We start from the raw sequence: 15,506 nt of genomic DNA, 5'->3' as shown, positions 1-15,506 counted from the left end.
GGTGAAGCCACAGCATCTGCGTTCGAGAGCCTGGGGTGGGGATGCCTGCAGGAACCACAGTGGGGGTGGGTACGGGGGAGGGAAGGAGCTTTCAAGGAAGAGAAATGGGGAGGAACCATGGGCAGAAGGGCCAGCCTGCATAGAGGCACGGACCCTGGGACAGGCCTGGGGGCCTCGATGCCGGCAGGGAGCCAGATCACCCCTCCTGGCAGCCATTGATGGCGCTGGAGGGGGGCAGGAACAATCATGGCTCGTTTTAGATGTTCCTTAAGCAATTCCACGAGAAAACTTACTCATCCCCCGGCAGGGCCTTGTGTCGGAAACAGATGTCATTGCCGCCACTTCCAAAGAGGGCCTCCTGGCTTGGGAACAATTCCCACCCGAAGACTCAGATATAATTATGTCTGTGATCCAACCCAAATGCCACTTGGTGTGACAGAGGCAATCACTTCATTTCTATATGGGGTTGGGAGGAGGCATCTGAGCTCTGGCCCCCCACTCCCAGTTTCCTGGGTTCCCTAAGAGAGGGGAAGGCTTTCAGGGGCCATATGTTGGGGTGGGAAGAGGGGATCAGTTTCCTCCCACCCCAGGGTGTCTGCCCTGCTCACGTCCCTTCTGACATGGAGGGGTAGAGGGGGTGGCCAGAGCAGCTACAGACGGGCGGGACATGATGAGATCAAATGCCAGCTCCATCCCTGATATGCTGTGTGACCTGGGACAGCACACCTCCTCTCTCTGAGCCTCAGTGTTCTCATCTATAAGATGGAAGGACTAGCAAACTGGCCGGCAGAGACTGGGCTGTGTGTTGTGGGCCAGGCTCTGCAAGACCTTCATTGTCCAGGCTCACGAGCTGAGCAAGCTTCAGCAAGTCCTTCACTCTCTGTCTGCTTTGGTTTTGTCACTTAAAAAAAAAAAGGGATTTGTGTTATGTGCCTCATGGTATCATCAGATGATACCCAGTGAGGGCTCAGGGGAAGGCCTGACCCAGAGAACTGCGTAAAACAGCCTTTATGACCACGCCCCCCTCCTTATGCAGACAGTAAGGAGCTGGGATTCACACCCAGGTGGACCGGACTTTGTCAGAGGACACCCATGATGGAGTGTCTATTAGTCCAGCCTGGTGACCACAGAGCAGACACACTGCACACCCATCTGCACACGGGACCCTCTTGCTGGAAGGCTGCCTGGGCCCCAGACCTTGCCCTCTCCATGTCCCTGATGAAGGTCCCCTTTCACAGGTCCTAAAGCTCTCTGGTCAACATAGTCCGGTCAGCTCAGCCAACGGTGCCAGACCCAGCTGCCCACGGGCACTCCTGTTTGGAGCTGTTCCGTCCAACCGGCAGTAGGCTCCGCAGGCTGTGTCGCTGGACCCCGTGGCCCCAAAGTGGGGGCCACACAAAACATCCCCAGACTTCCACTCTCCTTTGGGAGTTACTGCCCAGGCAGCTACTCGCTGCCCTCTGCTGCCCCCAACTGGGCAGAAGGTGCCCTGCGCGGACACCTCCGACTCCTTCCATCTGTACTCACCACCTGGGAATTTGGTCTCTGGTCTCTTGGGGACCCCTGCACCCTGCCCCCTCTCAACCTCCTGGTCTCAGAGCGGAGGCCTGGGAGCTCTGTGTGAACAATGTTGTTTCAGGAGGAGGCGTGGGGCAGGGAGGACCAGAGGCTCTAGGAAAGGGGTGGGGGCGGTGAGCCCCGCCTGCCAGCAATCGGGGCTTTCTGAGATTTGGTGTGAGATTGTTGGCTGAACAGCAGCCCTGAGAGCCAGGGGTTCCTGTGCCAGTTTACAGATGAAAAAAGAGAGGCTCAGAGTTGGAGACCTGGCCTGAGCGATCCACAGAGGGAATCCGTGGGGCTAAGATTCAAATCCTATCCCTCCCAAGTAGACCTATGGGAAGAGTCAGTACTATGTCCCCAGGACGGAGGACCCCAGGAGGTAGGGGGAGGAGGGGGGCTCCTGGTGAAGAGAGGGAGAAAGACGCCCCCCAATAACATCTCACTTGCCAATCACAGAGAGCCTGACACTCCACTGTGAGTGACTCAAACATCCAACTGATAAGTCTCCTTTTGTGCAAGGAACCTTTGACACAGGGACAGAGGGAGTCAGCCACTGACACCTTAGTGGGGACCAGTTTATCCAGCTCCTTGTTGCCCAACAGGCTCAAGTGCAGGACCTTACAGGGACATCCTAGAAGTACTTCTGGAGGACCCCCGGGCATAAAGGGGTGGGGGGTGGGCAGAGGTTGTCCTTATTCCCCTCTCCATCATCCCACCCAAGCCAGCACCTCTTGCAATGAGGCAGCAGATTCCAGGTCTCCTTGAAGTGAGTTCTTCCTTCCAGCCCTGCCCTCAGGGACCCCTGCAAGGGCATTCTAAGCTCAGATGCTGAGGGCAGGGATGAGAAAAGCAGCTTGCTTGCTCCCCATCCTCTATCCCCCACTTCAGTCCTGGTCTCTGATGCTATTGGGGGCATCTTTCTCCCTCTGTTCACCAGGAACCCCCGCACCTCCTATCTCCGTCCTAGGGACATAGTACTGACTCTTCCCATAGGTCTACTTGGGAGGGGTAGGATTTGAATCTTAGCCCCACGGCTTCCCTCTGTGCGATCGCTCAGGCCAGGTCTCCAACTCTGAGCCTCTCTTTTTTCGTCTGTAAACTGGCACAGGAATCCCTGGCCCTCAGAACTGCTGTTCTGCCAGGACTCCAGACTCTCTGGAAGGGGAGAGTGGGCCGAGACCAGGGGCTCCAGACTCTCTCAGCCGAGTCAGGTATGCTGCTCTGAAGGACACAAGCATTCCATCCAGATCTGCTCTGGCCAGTTCTGGCCCACCCTCACCTCCCTCTCTGGGGACTCCATACTCCTATTAATATGGCCTCCCATCCTGTTTGCTCTGTGAGCTGCAATAGATCTGCTGATCCTTGTTTTCCAGCCACGCCCTCACACTTTAGCCCCTCACATTGTTCCCTGTTCCCACTACCACTTGCTCAAATATTTCCCATCTCTCAGTCTTCAGAGGGGCCGTCCTGGCTGCCAGTCCTTTCTCCTCACCTGCCCAGAAATGACTTCATGAAGCCCCAGTTAACCCTGCCTGTTAGGCAAGCAAACCCTGTATGTCTGCAGGGAGAAACTACCTTTTACTCCTGCGTGTGTCAATGCCCCACACAGGCCCTGAAACATAGTTGAAAGTGTTAGTTGCTAAGTTGTGTCTGACTCTTTGCGACCCCGTGGACTATAGCCCACCAGGCTCCTCTGTCCATGGAGTTCTCCATGGAGTGGGTTGCTATTCCCTTCTCCAGGGGATCTTCCCAACCCAGGGATCAAACCCCGTCTCCTGCATTGCAGGCAGATTCTACCATCTGAGCCACCAGGGAAGTCCTGAAACATAGTTGGTGCTGGTTAAAAATTTATTAAAAGAAAGAAAAAAGGAAGGCAGCGAAGGGAGGGAGGAAAGTAAGTTAGTGCATACCCACAATAGGACTCACAGACCAGAGCTTGACTCCCACCTCTACCACTCATGGGCTGGCGGACCCTGGGCCAGTCCCTTCTCCCTGAGACTTACTTTCCAGATCTGTAAATGGATCTGATGAAACCGCCTTCTTGTTTATTAATGGGGCAGGCAGCCTCCCAACCCTACCAAATACCACAGCCTGCCCATAGTCCCAGGCCTCAGATGCTGGCCTGGCCTTGAGTCAGAAAGCTTCAAACAGCCCCTGACCCCATACTCCCACCCTGCAGACTGTCCTGGCCAGCCCTGGCTACCCTGGGCTGTCTTTGATGATGTTCCCATCTCCTGCATTCCTCCTGTAGGAAGGCAGACACGGACCAAACGGACACAGACCAAAATGATAGTAATTTGCCTTTGGGGTTTAAACAGTTTAATAACAATTAGGCTCCATGAAAGACATGGGAGGAGGAGGGTTGAGGATATGGGGCCTGCTCTCTCCACCAACCCTCTCATCTGCAGAACAATGGCCAGACACTGGGTTAGAAGACTCCAGCTCACCAGCTCATGTGGCTCAAGAAAGCAAGGGACATCAGACTCACAGGCAAATTTCTGGTACCACGAGGTGCTGGGGCACCCAATCCGGGGTCCAGCACTCCTATCTGCCAGCCATGCTTTGTAGCTGACATCCCTCCACCAGTCTGGGGGCCGCAGACACAGACAGACATGTCCCGTGTAAATATGCTTCAGCCTGGAGTGATGGAGAGAGGCCCAGCAGGTATTCCAGGCAAACCTACTTTCTCTGGGTCTCAGTTGCCCCATCTGTGCAGGGACAGAGCTGGCCCCTGTGATCTGGGGGTTTGACCAGCTTTTCTGTCCACGGGAGTTGCCTTAGCCAACAAAGGGCACTAATGGGGCAGACAGGCAGACCAGGAGGAGGTGCTGTGCTGAAGAGCCCTTGGGGGCCTCCAAGGGTAGTCAGACGGGTAGTCAGATGCACAAAGTTCATTCCATTCAGCCCCCTCCTCCCAGGAAACCTGAAGGGGGCGGGGGAAGGGCCTGGCTGCAGGGAAGAGAGGGCAGGAGGGAGCAGGGCAGGAGGGAGCAAGGCAGGAGGAACACAGGACAGGGGAATAGAGACACCCGGGCTCCATCTCACGCCCGGCTCCAGACTTGCTGTGTGACTTTAGGAAAGGACCCTCCCCTCTCTGGGCCTCAGACCCTGCTCTGTAGAAGGAAGGGTTGGATCAGATAATTTCCAACAGCCTTTCCACCATGGTGTTAAGGGGGGTCACGCACAATCCTGCATGTTTGTGGTCCTGTACCTGTTTCTCTGTATATGAGAAAGAAAGACAGCTGAAATGTGGGGATGGTTTGGAGAAAACCTTGGTAAGAGGGGTGAGCAGGTGAGGAAACCTCAGATCCACATCCCAGAGATCTCCTGCCCTATCCACTCTCACTCATCATCCCCTCTGTCTCTTGTGTCTTGTAGGGAAAAGTCCAAAGCCCTTACCCACTCACTTTTCTCTCCAGGCTCCTCTCCATCATATTTGCAACTCATTCAACATCATCTGATCACACAGAGCCTTTGGCTTGTTCCTATTTAGTTAGATCTCACTCTAACTGGAATACTCTTCTCCTTTTGCTCCCGACAAACTCCTATAGATCCCTCAAAGCCCAGCCCCAAAGATCCCTCCTTGAGAAATTCTTCCCGACCCTCGCCCACAAGAGGTAACTGCCCCTTGTTCTGGGTTCTCTCAGCATCCCAGGCACACCAGCATCACGGCTTCAGGACCACGTAGGGTGCACACACTTGAGCATCCAGTAAAAGTGGGTGGTTGAAAGGAACCAAGACCCGCATCTCGAAGCATCTGCAATCAACTGGTACTGAGTTTATCTGCAGCTTCCGCCAGCCCCCTGGGCCTTCCCCTCCCTGACACTTCTCCTCCAACTCGCAAAAAATAGCCTTGAGACCTAATTTCAGCTAAACCTTCAAACACGACTCTTCACTTTCAACTTCCCGAGGAGGAATCAATTGGCTGTCAAGTTTCCCAGCGCCTCTGCCACCTCCCACACCCAGGCCCTGCCAGCTCTCCTCAAGGTCGGTGGGAGGGATGGGGGCAGAGGAAGGAGGGAGGAAGGACCCAGCCCACACTAGGGGGAGGTGAGGTCTGCCCAGGGTGGTGGGCTGAAGGGACACACAGGGAGACCGGTAGCAGTCCCCATCTCCTTACCCTCCAATCACACCATGAATTCCTCACACATGGGGTGGCCAGTGAGCGGGGACAGCCTGCTGCTGCTGCTGAGGGTCCTGGGGCTTCGGGGTGAGGAGTAGGTCCACACAGAGTCCCTGGACCCAACCCAACAGCTTATGCAGATCCCAGTTTGCTGCCTGCCTGCTGTCCCTGCCTCTGACCCTCTCTCGTTTCCAGGATTCGCTGCTGAGAAGACAGAGCGGCGCTTGAACTCAGCCTCACCATCTCTTTAGTATTAGTCGCTCAGTCGTGGCCGACTCTTTGTGACCCCATGGACTGCAGCCCACCAGGCTCCACTGTCCATGAGATTTTCCAGACAAGGATACTGGAGTGGGTTTCCTTCTCCATCTCTTTGGAGCCCAAGAATTGGAGGCCAGTGATGGGCAGGAGGTCCATTTGGTCCCCTGTTCCCAGCTCCTTCCCCATCCTGCCCTCATCCAAGGCCCCACAGAGCTCTCAGGGTCCTGACTGGACGGCCAGCTGGCACTGGGTGACCTGGAGAAATGGCGCCCCCACCCCCAACTCCCCTTGTAGGGAGAAGGGAGTTGTACCAGGCAGGCGAAAGGTTCCGTATCTTGCCTAGGTCACAATCCTGGCATGAGACTCGGTCCCAGGTCTGCTGACTTTACGGCTCATTCCCTTAGTACATCAAAATGTTTAAGCACCTTTTGTATGGCCAAACTACAACATCCACTCCCCCTCTTTTATAGAAGGGTAAACTGAGGCTCTCCCAGGGTCACATGATCTCCAAGAGACAGACATGCGAACAACACTGGGTCCCTGATCCCCTGTGGGGCGACTTTGGTCCTAGGCTGACTCACAAAAGGGGTGAGGGCCAGCATGTGGGGTGCAAACAGCCCAGACTCAGGAGCGCTCCCAGGTGAGTGGTGCCCAGGTCAAGTCCAGCCCCTCCCCGGCCTCAGTTTGCACAGAGGAGGTAGATAGAATGAGGCCTATAGATCCCGACATGGGTTCACCATTAAACTGCATCACTGCCAAAGGGCACTGCTGTGAGAGGTGGTGACATCTCATCACCCGGGTTTGAAATGGCAGCGAAGACGACAGTTACTCAAGTACATCCTGTGGCATCTCCCCTGCCTCCTCCAGGCAAAACCATGTTCCCCAGGTTCCCTTGGGGGCTACACAGAGCAGCAGTCATCGAGCACGAGGATGTGGCTGTGCGAGCAGGTGGGGTGAGTTCAGGTTGCAGGGAGAGGGTGTGCTTCCGGTCCTGCACAGGGTCGTGTCAAGTCCGTCTCTAAGGCCCAGGCCAGGTGCACCTCTGACCTTCCCCAAGGCACCCTGTCCTCCGCAGATCTTCACTGTTCTGGAGCCAAAAGAGGAAACACAGTTCAGCTTGTAGGTGGCTTCATCAGTAAAGAATCCACCTGCAATGCAGGAGACCCAGGTACTATCCCTGGGTCAAGAAGACCCCTTGGAGAAGGAAACGGCAACCCACTTCAGTATACCTGCCTGGGAAATCCCATGGGCAGAGGAGCCTGATGGGCTATAGTCACATGGGGTTGCAAAGAATTGGGCACAGCTTAGCAACTAAACCACCACCACCATCATTTCTATGGACTTCCCAGTTGGCACTAGTGGTAAAGAACCCACCTGCCAATGCAGGAGATGCAAGAGACATGGGTTCTATCCCTAGGTCAGGAAGATCCCTGGGAGGAGGGCATGGCAACTCAATCCAGTATTCTTGCCTGGAGAATCCCATGGACAGAGGAGCCTGGTGGTCCATGGGGTTGCAAAGAGTCAGACACGATTGAAGTGACACACACACACACATGCACGCACACGCACGCACAGGGGTTAGGCACCTACCATGGGTCAGACCTGGGCTGATGTGCACACATGAAGGTCCGGCAAGTCCTTCAAGAAAGAGCAGTCATTCCACACTTTACTGACGAGGACACGTGGCTCAGAAAGGATGAGCGACTAACGAGGTCACGTGGGTCACGCAAGAGCTGGAATTTGAACGCAGATCCCCACCTCCAAGCTTCCTCTTCAAACCCTCTCAGCTCCAAGCACCAGCCCAGGATAGAAACTCGACTCACGCCCCTTTCCTTAACTGCTGCACACAGAAAAGGACCAAGGCACATATGCCCTGGTCCTGGAAAGGACACAAACAGTATATGCCCGGCAGTCCTGGTATCCGTGCCTGGCTCTGTCACACAGCAGCTGTGACACCCGACAAATGACTTCACCTCTCTGAGCCTCAGTCCCCTCATCCATGACATGCAGACACTAATGGTCCCTGCCCTCAGGGTTGCTGTGAGAAGTGGCTAAAGTGACGGCAGAACACACTTGCCATCCTGCAGACCCTAAGCTCACGGGATGAAGAGTCTGGGGGCCCAGTGGCTCAGAAGGCTGGCGCTGGCTCTGGCTCTGAGCCACAGGAGTTTTCCATACCAGGAAACACAGTGAAGATGCCACGACAGGAAAGAAGCCAAGCCTAGCTGGCAATTAAAGAGCTGCAAATTACAGCAACGTCGAGGTGTGATGATACACCTATTAGAACAGCAAAAGAAAGGGAAGCAGGTTAAAAAGTGATGCTGAGGGGGTTCTGGAAGGGTGTGGAGGAAGGGTACTCCTGCTCTGGTTCCAGTCCAGCCAGAGGAGTACATGCACGTGCACCGGGGTCAGGGAGACCTGGGTCCAAATCTTGGCTCCAACATTGTGAGCACTTGGAGTCTGGGTGAGGGACTTCACTTCTCTGAGCCTCAGTTTTCTCATCTGTAAAATGGGGTGATTGAAGCATCAGCTTCAGGGTTGTCTCATGGATTAAAAGAGATGAACATAGCGCAGGGGAGCTGTGATGATTAGTCATCATCCCCTAAGGCGTCCCCAAGGCTCAGCCCTGGTGGCCACGGCCCAGGGGGGTCTGGGGAAAGCAGGTCTCAGCCTGTTCCAGCTGATTCCATCAGAGTCTCCCAGGTGCCAGCCTCCTGTCCTCCCCGCGGCTGGACACCATCTCCTAAGGGCCCTGGTCACCCAGGGAGGTAATCTGGAATCCTTTCTCAGAGGCTGATCTGACCCAGAGCCTGGGGCTCAGAACTGCCTTTTATATGAGCCTATTAAAAATGCAGATATCCAGGCCCCACCCCTGGCCCATTGCACGGAAATCTTGAAGGGATCCAAGAATATTTTGAGAGCGTTTTTATGACACATAGATAGGAGGAAGAATCGGTGGCTCTGAGGAAAGTCCCATCCCTTTAGCTGGGGACTTGAGGCTGCACTTGACCCAGACCTGATCCAGCTTCCCAACCTCACCTCCTACCCTGACCTCTGGACCCCTCAACTCCAGTCCCAGCAAGCATTTCACCGTTGCATAAACATGTCAATTTCTAGCATGCCTCCATGCCTTTGCAACTGCTGTCCTCCCTACCTGGAACTCCTTCTCTCACTGTCCCTGCCTGCTCAATTTCCAAGGACCCTTCAAGAGTCAGTTCAAAAATCAGTTCCCAGGGGATATCCACTCCCACCTCACCTTAAACCCCATGTCACATGATACAGCGACAGCCTGGCCTGTGACCTCTCTGTTTCCTCCATCAAAACCTCCTTTCCCCTGATCCCCAGAGGACTGGCTCTTCATTCCTTGGACTTCAGCTCAAGTATAACTTGAAAACCACACCGCCTCAAGGAAACCCTCCTAGTTTTCTCTCTCACAGCAGTCTACTTTTCTCTTTCACAGCACATAGCTCCAACACAAGAATGTCAGCTCATAAGGTCAAGGGCTTTATCCACCTGCCGCTGTCTCGGCCAGCTCCTCTCACTTGACCCCAGTGTCAAGAACGGTACCTGGCACACAGCAAGCATGCCGTCAGGATGGTTGAATGAATGAATGGATGGATGAACAAATGAATCAAACATCCATCTCCCCTATAGACTGAGCTCCCTGGGGAAGAGAACTTGTCTACTTCTCCAGCGGCTGGCACGTGGGCAGAGGGGCACAAGGTAACGTGCTGAAACAGGGCAGTAAAAGGACATAAAACTGCAGGCGTGTGGAAGGATGGCTGGGACGCAGGGGACATGGAGGGTCACTGGGTTCTGTTTCCATAAAGTCCTTCAGGTTTGAAAGAAAAGAGTGGACTGGTGGGACTACCATAATCAATAGCTAAGCTGTATATATACTATTCTCTGTTGATTCTGAATCATCATCGATTGTAAGGTACAGCATTGTTTTATGCACCAGCAAGAAAGAAAAAAATAGCAATTAAATTATGACACACCACAGGCTGTTATATGAGAGATTTTAAAATGTGAAAACAAAAAGGATACATCGTAAGGAAGCGTGCTGTGTGCACGCATGCGTCAGGGTGCACTTATCCGACCTAACGTTAGCCTTTCTCATCCCACAACAGCTCGGCTCTGGGTCCAGCAGCCTGCAGGGCTTTTCAGTCCTCCGCCTGGCCCCTCCCTAGAGGACAGGCCCCCCATGTGGCCTCCGGGGGGTGGGGTTGAGCCACAGAGAGGGGAGCAGCTGAGTGAATGGATACCTAGAGCAAGGGAGGCTGGATGCTCTCCCAGGTCCGTGAGGCTCCAGGAAGGGGGGCCGCGGGGTCGCAGAGCAGCCCCCGGGCCAGGTGGCGATGGTGACGCAGGGATAGTTACCGTGACCCGGAACGGCGTGGTGGCCGAGGGCTCCATGCTGGGGCTCTTCTCCGAGAGGCTGCCAGGCAGGCTGCGCCGGGAGCCCGGCCTTTCTTGGGGCGACTCTGCCAACAGAGAGAGAGAGAGAGAGAGAGAGAGGGGTGGTTAAGCACGGACAACGGAGGCCACCCAGTTGGTCGCATCACCCACTCAATGGACATGAATTTAAGCAAACTGTGGGAGATGGTGGAGGACGGAGGAGCCCAGCGGTCTACAGTCCATGGGGTTGCAAAGCGTCGGACAGGACTCAGCGACTGAACAAGTCAGGCCCTCCTGTCATTCCCGACCAGGCTGGGACAACACACCCCTGGTCCCCATAAAATGGTCCAGCCATTGTGGAAAACAGTTTAGCGGTTCCCCAACAGGTTAAAGACAGAATGACTACATGATCCAGCAATTTCACTCCTCGGTATATACCCCAAAGAACTGAAAACAGGAACATAGACAAACACTGTATGCAAATGTGCAGAGCAGCATTATTCACAATAGCCAAAAAGGTAGAAACCCAAGGGGCCCTCAACAGATGAAAGGATAAACACAGTGTGGATGGAAGGTAATTCCACTACTAAAAGTGCGAAACTTCCGATCCATGTTGCAACCTAGATGAACCTTGAAAACAAGCTGACTGACACAAACCAGACACAGAGGGACAAATATTGTGAAATTCCACTTGTATAAAATACCCCAAATAGGCACATTCTTAGAGAAGGAAAGTAGATTAGAGGTTTCCAGGGGCTGGGGGTGAGGGGGCACGGGGATTTGTTGCTTCATGGCACAGTTTCTCTTTGGAGTAATGGGGAACATTTAGAAATGGACTATGGTGATGGTGGCATGATGTTGAAAACATACTTAAAACCACTGAGCTGTACACTGAAAAATGACTAAAATGGCAAATGTCATGTATATCTTTCCTATGTATGTACTATGATTTAAAAAAAAGAAAAGATCTCCTAAAACTCCCACTTCAAGACACACATCTTGTGATATGTGATAATGAGCTCCCTGTTGCTGGAGGTATACAAGTAGTTCCTTCAAACACGAGACTCTGATCTCTGGCTTCCAATAGGGACCTTCTCTTCTTGAGGCTTTAAAACTTGAGAGGAGCGTGAGGGCCAGGCAGGCAGCAAGGTCAAGGGTAGCGGCCAGCTGCTCAGCTCCAGCTGGTGATTTTGACATAGCAACGGGGGGGCTCAGTGCAGCCAAAGCTTCCCAAGATTCAAGAGGATGTGGGAATCTGGTTTTTTACTTTAATATGAAATATTCTGATTTTTAAACGGTGACAGCTCATTCAACACTTGGAGCCTCAGCCTCAGCATGCTTGTTTCAACAACCAGGTCAGTCCACCTGGCCACTTCACCCGCCCCAGTTCCCCAGCCGTGCTTGGCACTGGCCATCTCTGTTCCACTGTTCCAGCTGTGGCCCCCACAGAAGCCCCCTTCCTGTTCCTCCCAGCCTGTCCTGTTCAGTGAGCCCTGGAGGAAACCCGATAACCTCCTCCGCCCCTAGCTCTTATAGGAGCCCTTATGGCTCCTATAGCAACAGCCAGGCTGGGGCAGCCTATCATTGCTGTCATTTTGCACACAGCGTGTATGTGTGTGTGTGTCCTCTGCTTGCTGGTGAAACTCCTTTGTGTATGTGTGTGTGTTTCCTCTGCTTGCTGGTGGAATTCCTGTGTGTGTGTGTCTCCTCTGCTTGTTGGTGAAACTCGTGTGTGTGTGTGTGTGTGTGTGTACGCGTGTCTTCTGCTTGCTGGTGAAACTCGTGTGTGTGTGTGTGTGTGTGTGTACGCGTGTCTTCTGCTTGCTAGTGGAACTCGTGTGTGTGTGTGTGTGTCCTCTGCTTGCTGGTGGAACTCCTGATGCCCACGCCTAAGCTGGCTGCATCCCCACACCCCCAGCACCCTGCCTGGAGTCTGGTGCGTGGGGAGTGCCTGGGAAAGGCCTGTTGACTGAGAAGAAAAAGGACAGGGCGGAGATTTCCCTGGTCCCTGGGAACACACCGGGCGCAGAAGCGCACACCCAGTAAACACACACATACACGTTCGCATCCACGTAGACACTGCAACGCGTACCCGCTCAGGCCCGTTCCCAGTACACGTGCTCGTGTGGACGTGCACACACACAGGACAGACGAGGGGCAGGCTTTTCCACAAGGCAGATCGGGCTGCCAGGGGCCGTGCTACACCTTCCAGCCCAGTCTCTCGTGCAGCCGGCTTGGACAGGAGCCCTCAGAGGTGTGGAAGGACAGAGCTGAGCCACACACAGTAGGGCGGTGTGCTGAGCCCTGGCCGGTGGGCAAGCCTGGCAAGCCATTTTGGAAATGGAGGAAGTGGGCCACCCACGGGGAGGGGTTCAGGCCCCGCTGCCCAACAGGCAGGCCTGGGGCCCCCTCTGCTAGAGAGGCTTCCACTCCGGCCCATTGGCTGCCATGATATAGGGCCTCTCCGCTTCCCTCATGGTGCGTCCTACTTAGAACCTCCCTTCCTCACTCATCTCCGCCCCTACCCCATTTATGCTAATCACAATCTAGGAAAGACCCTCTCTCTCCATAGATTTCCCCAAGAAATCTCTTGCTGTGCCCCCGCACTGTCTGCCTTCATCTCTCCCCTCATCCCTAGTGCCTCCCGTCACCTCTGCCCGGGGGTCCTCCCAGACTAACCACGGTGTCCAATCCACATGTGAGGCACTGCCCTCGGCGTTCAGAAGCCTTTGGGGATGTGTCCTCTCTCCCTGACACACACACACATACGCCTGACCATGGCTTCACTGCTCCTTCCCAGGCAGGTGAGCCCTCAGAAGGCACTGGCGGGACTCAAAGAACCTGGCGAGGCTGCCTCTCCTCCAAGATCAAGCCTGATATCCCCACAACCTCTGCAGAACACCACCCTTGCCTGCTGGGTCTGAGCTAGGAGGTGCCCAGAGGTTGCTTGGTCCAACCACCCATTTTACAGAGGAAGAAGCTGAGACCAGAGGAAGGGAACTTACCCACTAGCTCCTAACACAGTAAACAGACAGCAAATACCCTCATGGGTGCTCCCAAAGTAGCCATAAACTTCAATTCAGATGCTTTGGGAGCATTTCTAACCACTTCCAGTTTGGCACTGCACAATTCAAATTGATTTTTGCTCCAATAAACCCAAAGCTAAGCAAACAAAGCCCAGGCTGTACCCCATCTGCATCAGAAGGTAGAAACCCAGCATGGAGAGATGGCTGCAGGGCAGGACAGGGCAGGCGTCCACGCCCTCTCCTGCACTCCAGAGGACAAGGAACATGGGTACCTTTCTGGGCAGCTTCTGCTTGGCCCCAGTTCCATTCTGCATCTTTCACCCCACCTTCTGCTCCAGGGGGCTGCCCCATGCAGATCCCCGACCCATGCAGACCACACCAACCCAAGTCTGGGCCCTCTGGCTTCCACGCACGTGTGCATGCTCGGTCACTTCAGTCGTGTCTGACTCTTTGCAACCTCATGGACTATAGCCCTCCAGGCTCCTCTGTCCATGGAATTCTCCAGGCTCCTCTGTCCATGGAATTCTTCAGGCTTCTCTGTCCATGGAATTCTCCAGGCAAGAATACTGGAGTGGGTTGCTATGCCTTCCTCCAGGGGATCTTCCTGACCCAGGGATTGAACTCAAGTCTCCTTCATTTCCTGCTGAACCAGCAGGGAAGCCCCTGGCTACCATGGGGATTGGCCAGTGGGGAGCCCTGGCGGAAGATCAGGGGAGGGAGGGGGATCACCTGGACTGGCTACCTCCCACCACCGAAGGTCCAGACTACCATCAGGATGACCCGGTCTCCTGGGTTCTCACCTCTCAGTAACCACGCTCTCCTCCCCTCCTTCCAGCCCCAGCTGCTACTAGCTCTGGGGTCCTGCATTCCTCTCCATGGTTCCCCACACCCACCCACACCTCAAATCATCCTAGTATAAGCACCATCTGCTTCCTGCTGGACACCCATGGATCCACCAGGCGGGATCTCAGCTGCCTGAGAAGCAGGCCCCACCCATGGACCTGGTGGGACGCCTTTACACACAGATGGGAAACTGTGATGTGCCCAAAGATCACACTGAACCATAGGGGCAGTGTCTGGGTCAGGCCACGCTCTCTCCTGACCTGACACTCCAAACGGCACCCCACTCTGAGCCAGCAGCCAACACAAGCCCCAAACACAAAGTTAGTAAAAATAACCACATGGATTGTAGGGGCACAGACCAGTGTTTCTTTACCTTTTATTCATTAAGACTCCCTCTAAGGAGTCTTTTTAACTTCCGAGTTTCTCCCTCAACAGAATTCTAACACCATAGATATACAGTAAAAGTATCTTTTTGTCCTACATGTATTGTCGTTCAGTCTCTCAGTCATGTCTGACTCTCTGCGACTCCATGGACTGCAGCATGCCAGGCGTCCCTGTTTTTCACCATCTCCCAAAGCTTGTTCAAACTCACGTCCATTGAGAGGGTGATGCCATCCAACCATCTCATCCTCTGTCATCCCATTCTCCTCCTGCCTTCAATCTTTCCCAGCGTCAGGGCCTTCCTTTTCCAATGAGTCAGCTCTTCACATCAGGGGGCCAAAGGAGTGGGGCTTCAGCTTGAGCATCAGTCCTTCCAATGAATATTCAGGACTGATTTCCTTTAGGATGGACTGGTTGGATCCCCTTGCAGTCCAAGGAACTCTCAAGAGTTTTTTCCAATACCACAGTTGAAAAGCTTCAATTCATCAGTACTCAGCCTTCTTTATGGTCCAACTCTCACATCCACACATGACTACTGGAAAAACTATAGCTTTGACTAGATGGACCTTTGTTGACCAAAAAATGTCTCTGCTTTCTAATATGCTATCTAGGTTTGTCATAGCTTTTCTTCCAAGGATTAAGTGTCTTTTAATTTCATGGCTGCAGTCACCTCTGCAGTGATTTTGGAGCTCAGGAAAATAGAGTCTGTCACTGTTTCCGTTGTCTCCCCATCTATTTGCCATGAAGTGATGGGATCAGGTGCCATGATCTTAGTTTTTGAACAATGAGTTTTAAGCCAACTTTTTTACTTTCTTCTTTCACTTTCATCAAGGGCTCTTTAGTTATTTGCTTTCAGCCACAAGGGTGGTGTCATCTGCATATCTGAGGTTATTGATATTTTCTCCCAGCTATCTTGA

General features: G+C 53.8%; 1 protein-coding gene across 8 annotated transcripts in view; it reads right to left on the bottom strand.

Annotated features, from left to right (window-relative positions):
• Window positions 1-15,506, bottom strand: part of DAB2IP (DAB2 interacting protein) — a 212,314-nt gene that overhangs the window by 99,742 nt on the left and 97,066 nt on the right. For 6 of the 8 annotated variants that reach the window (XM_027556166.1, XM_027556164.1, XM_027556175.1 and 3 more), the window contains exon 2: window positions 10,322-10,425. In XM_027556166.1, the coding sequence (XP_027411967.1) occupies window positions 10,322-10,425 (104 nt within the window). Of the gene's footprint in view, window positions 1-10,206; window positions 10,288-10,321; window positions 10,426-15,506 lie in introns of those variants that run through there. The other 2 variants (XM_027556173.1, XM_027556172.1) reach the window with 2 other exon arrangements.

This window comes from Bos indicus x Bos taurus, chromosome 11 (genome assembly GCF_003369695.1).
Source record: "Bos indicus x Bos taurus breed Angus x Brahman F1 hybrid chromosome 11, Bos_hybrid_MaternalHap_v2.0, whole genome shotgun sequence".
Taxonomy (NCBI): domain Eukaryota; kingdom Metazoa; phylum Chordata; class Mammalia; order Artiodactyla; family Bovidae; genus Bos; species Bos indicus x Bos taurus.
The sequence above is the reverse complement of the archived record's forward strand: the minus strand, read 5'-3'. Positions and strand labels throughout refer to the sequence as shown.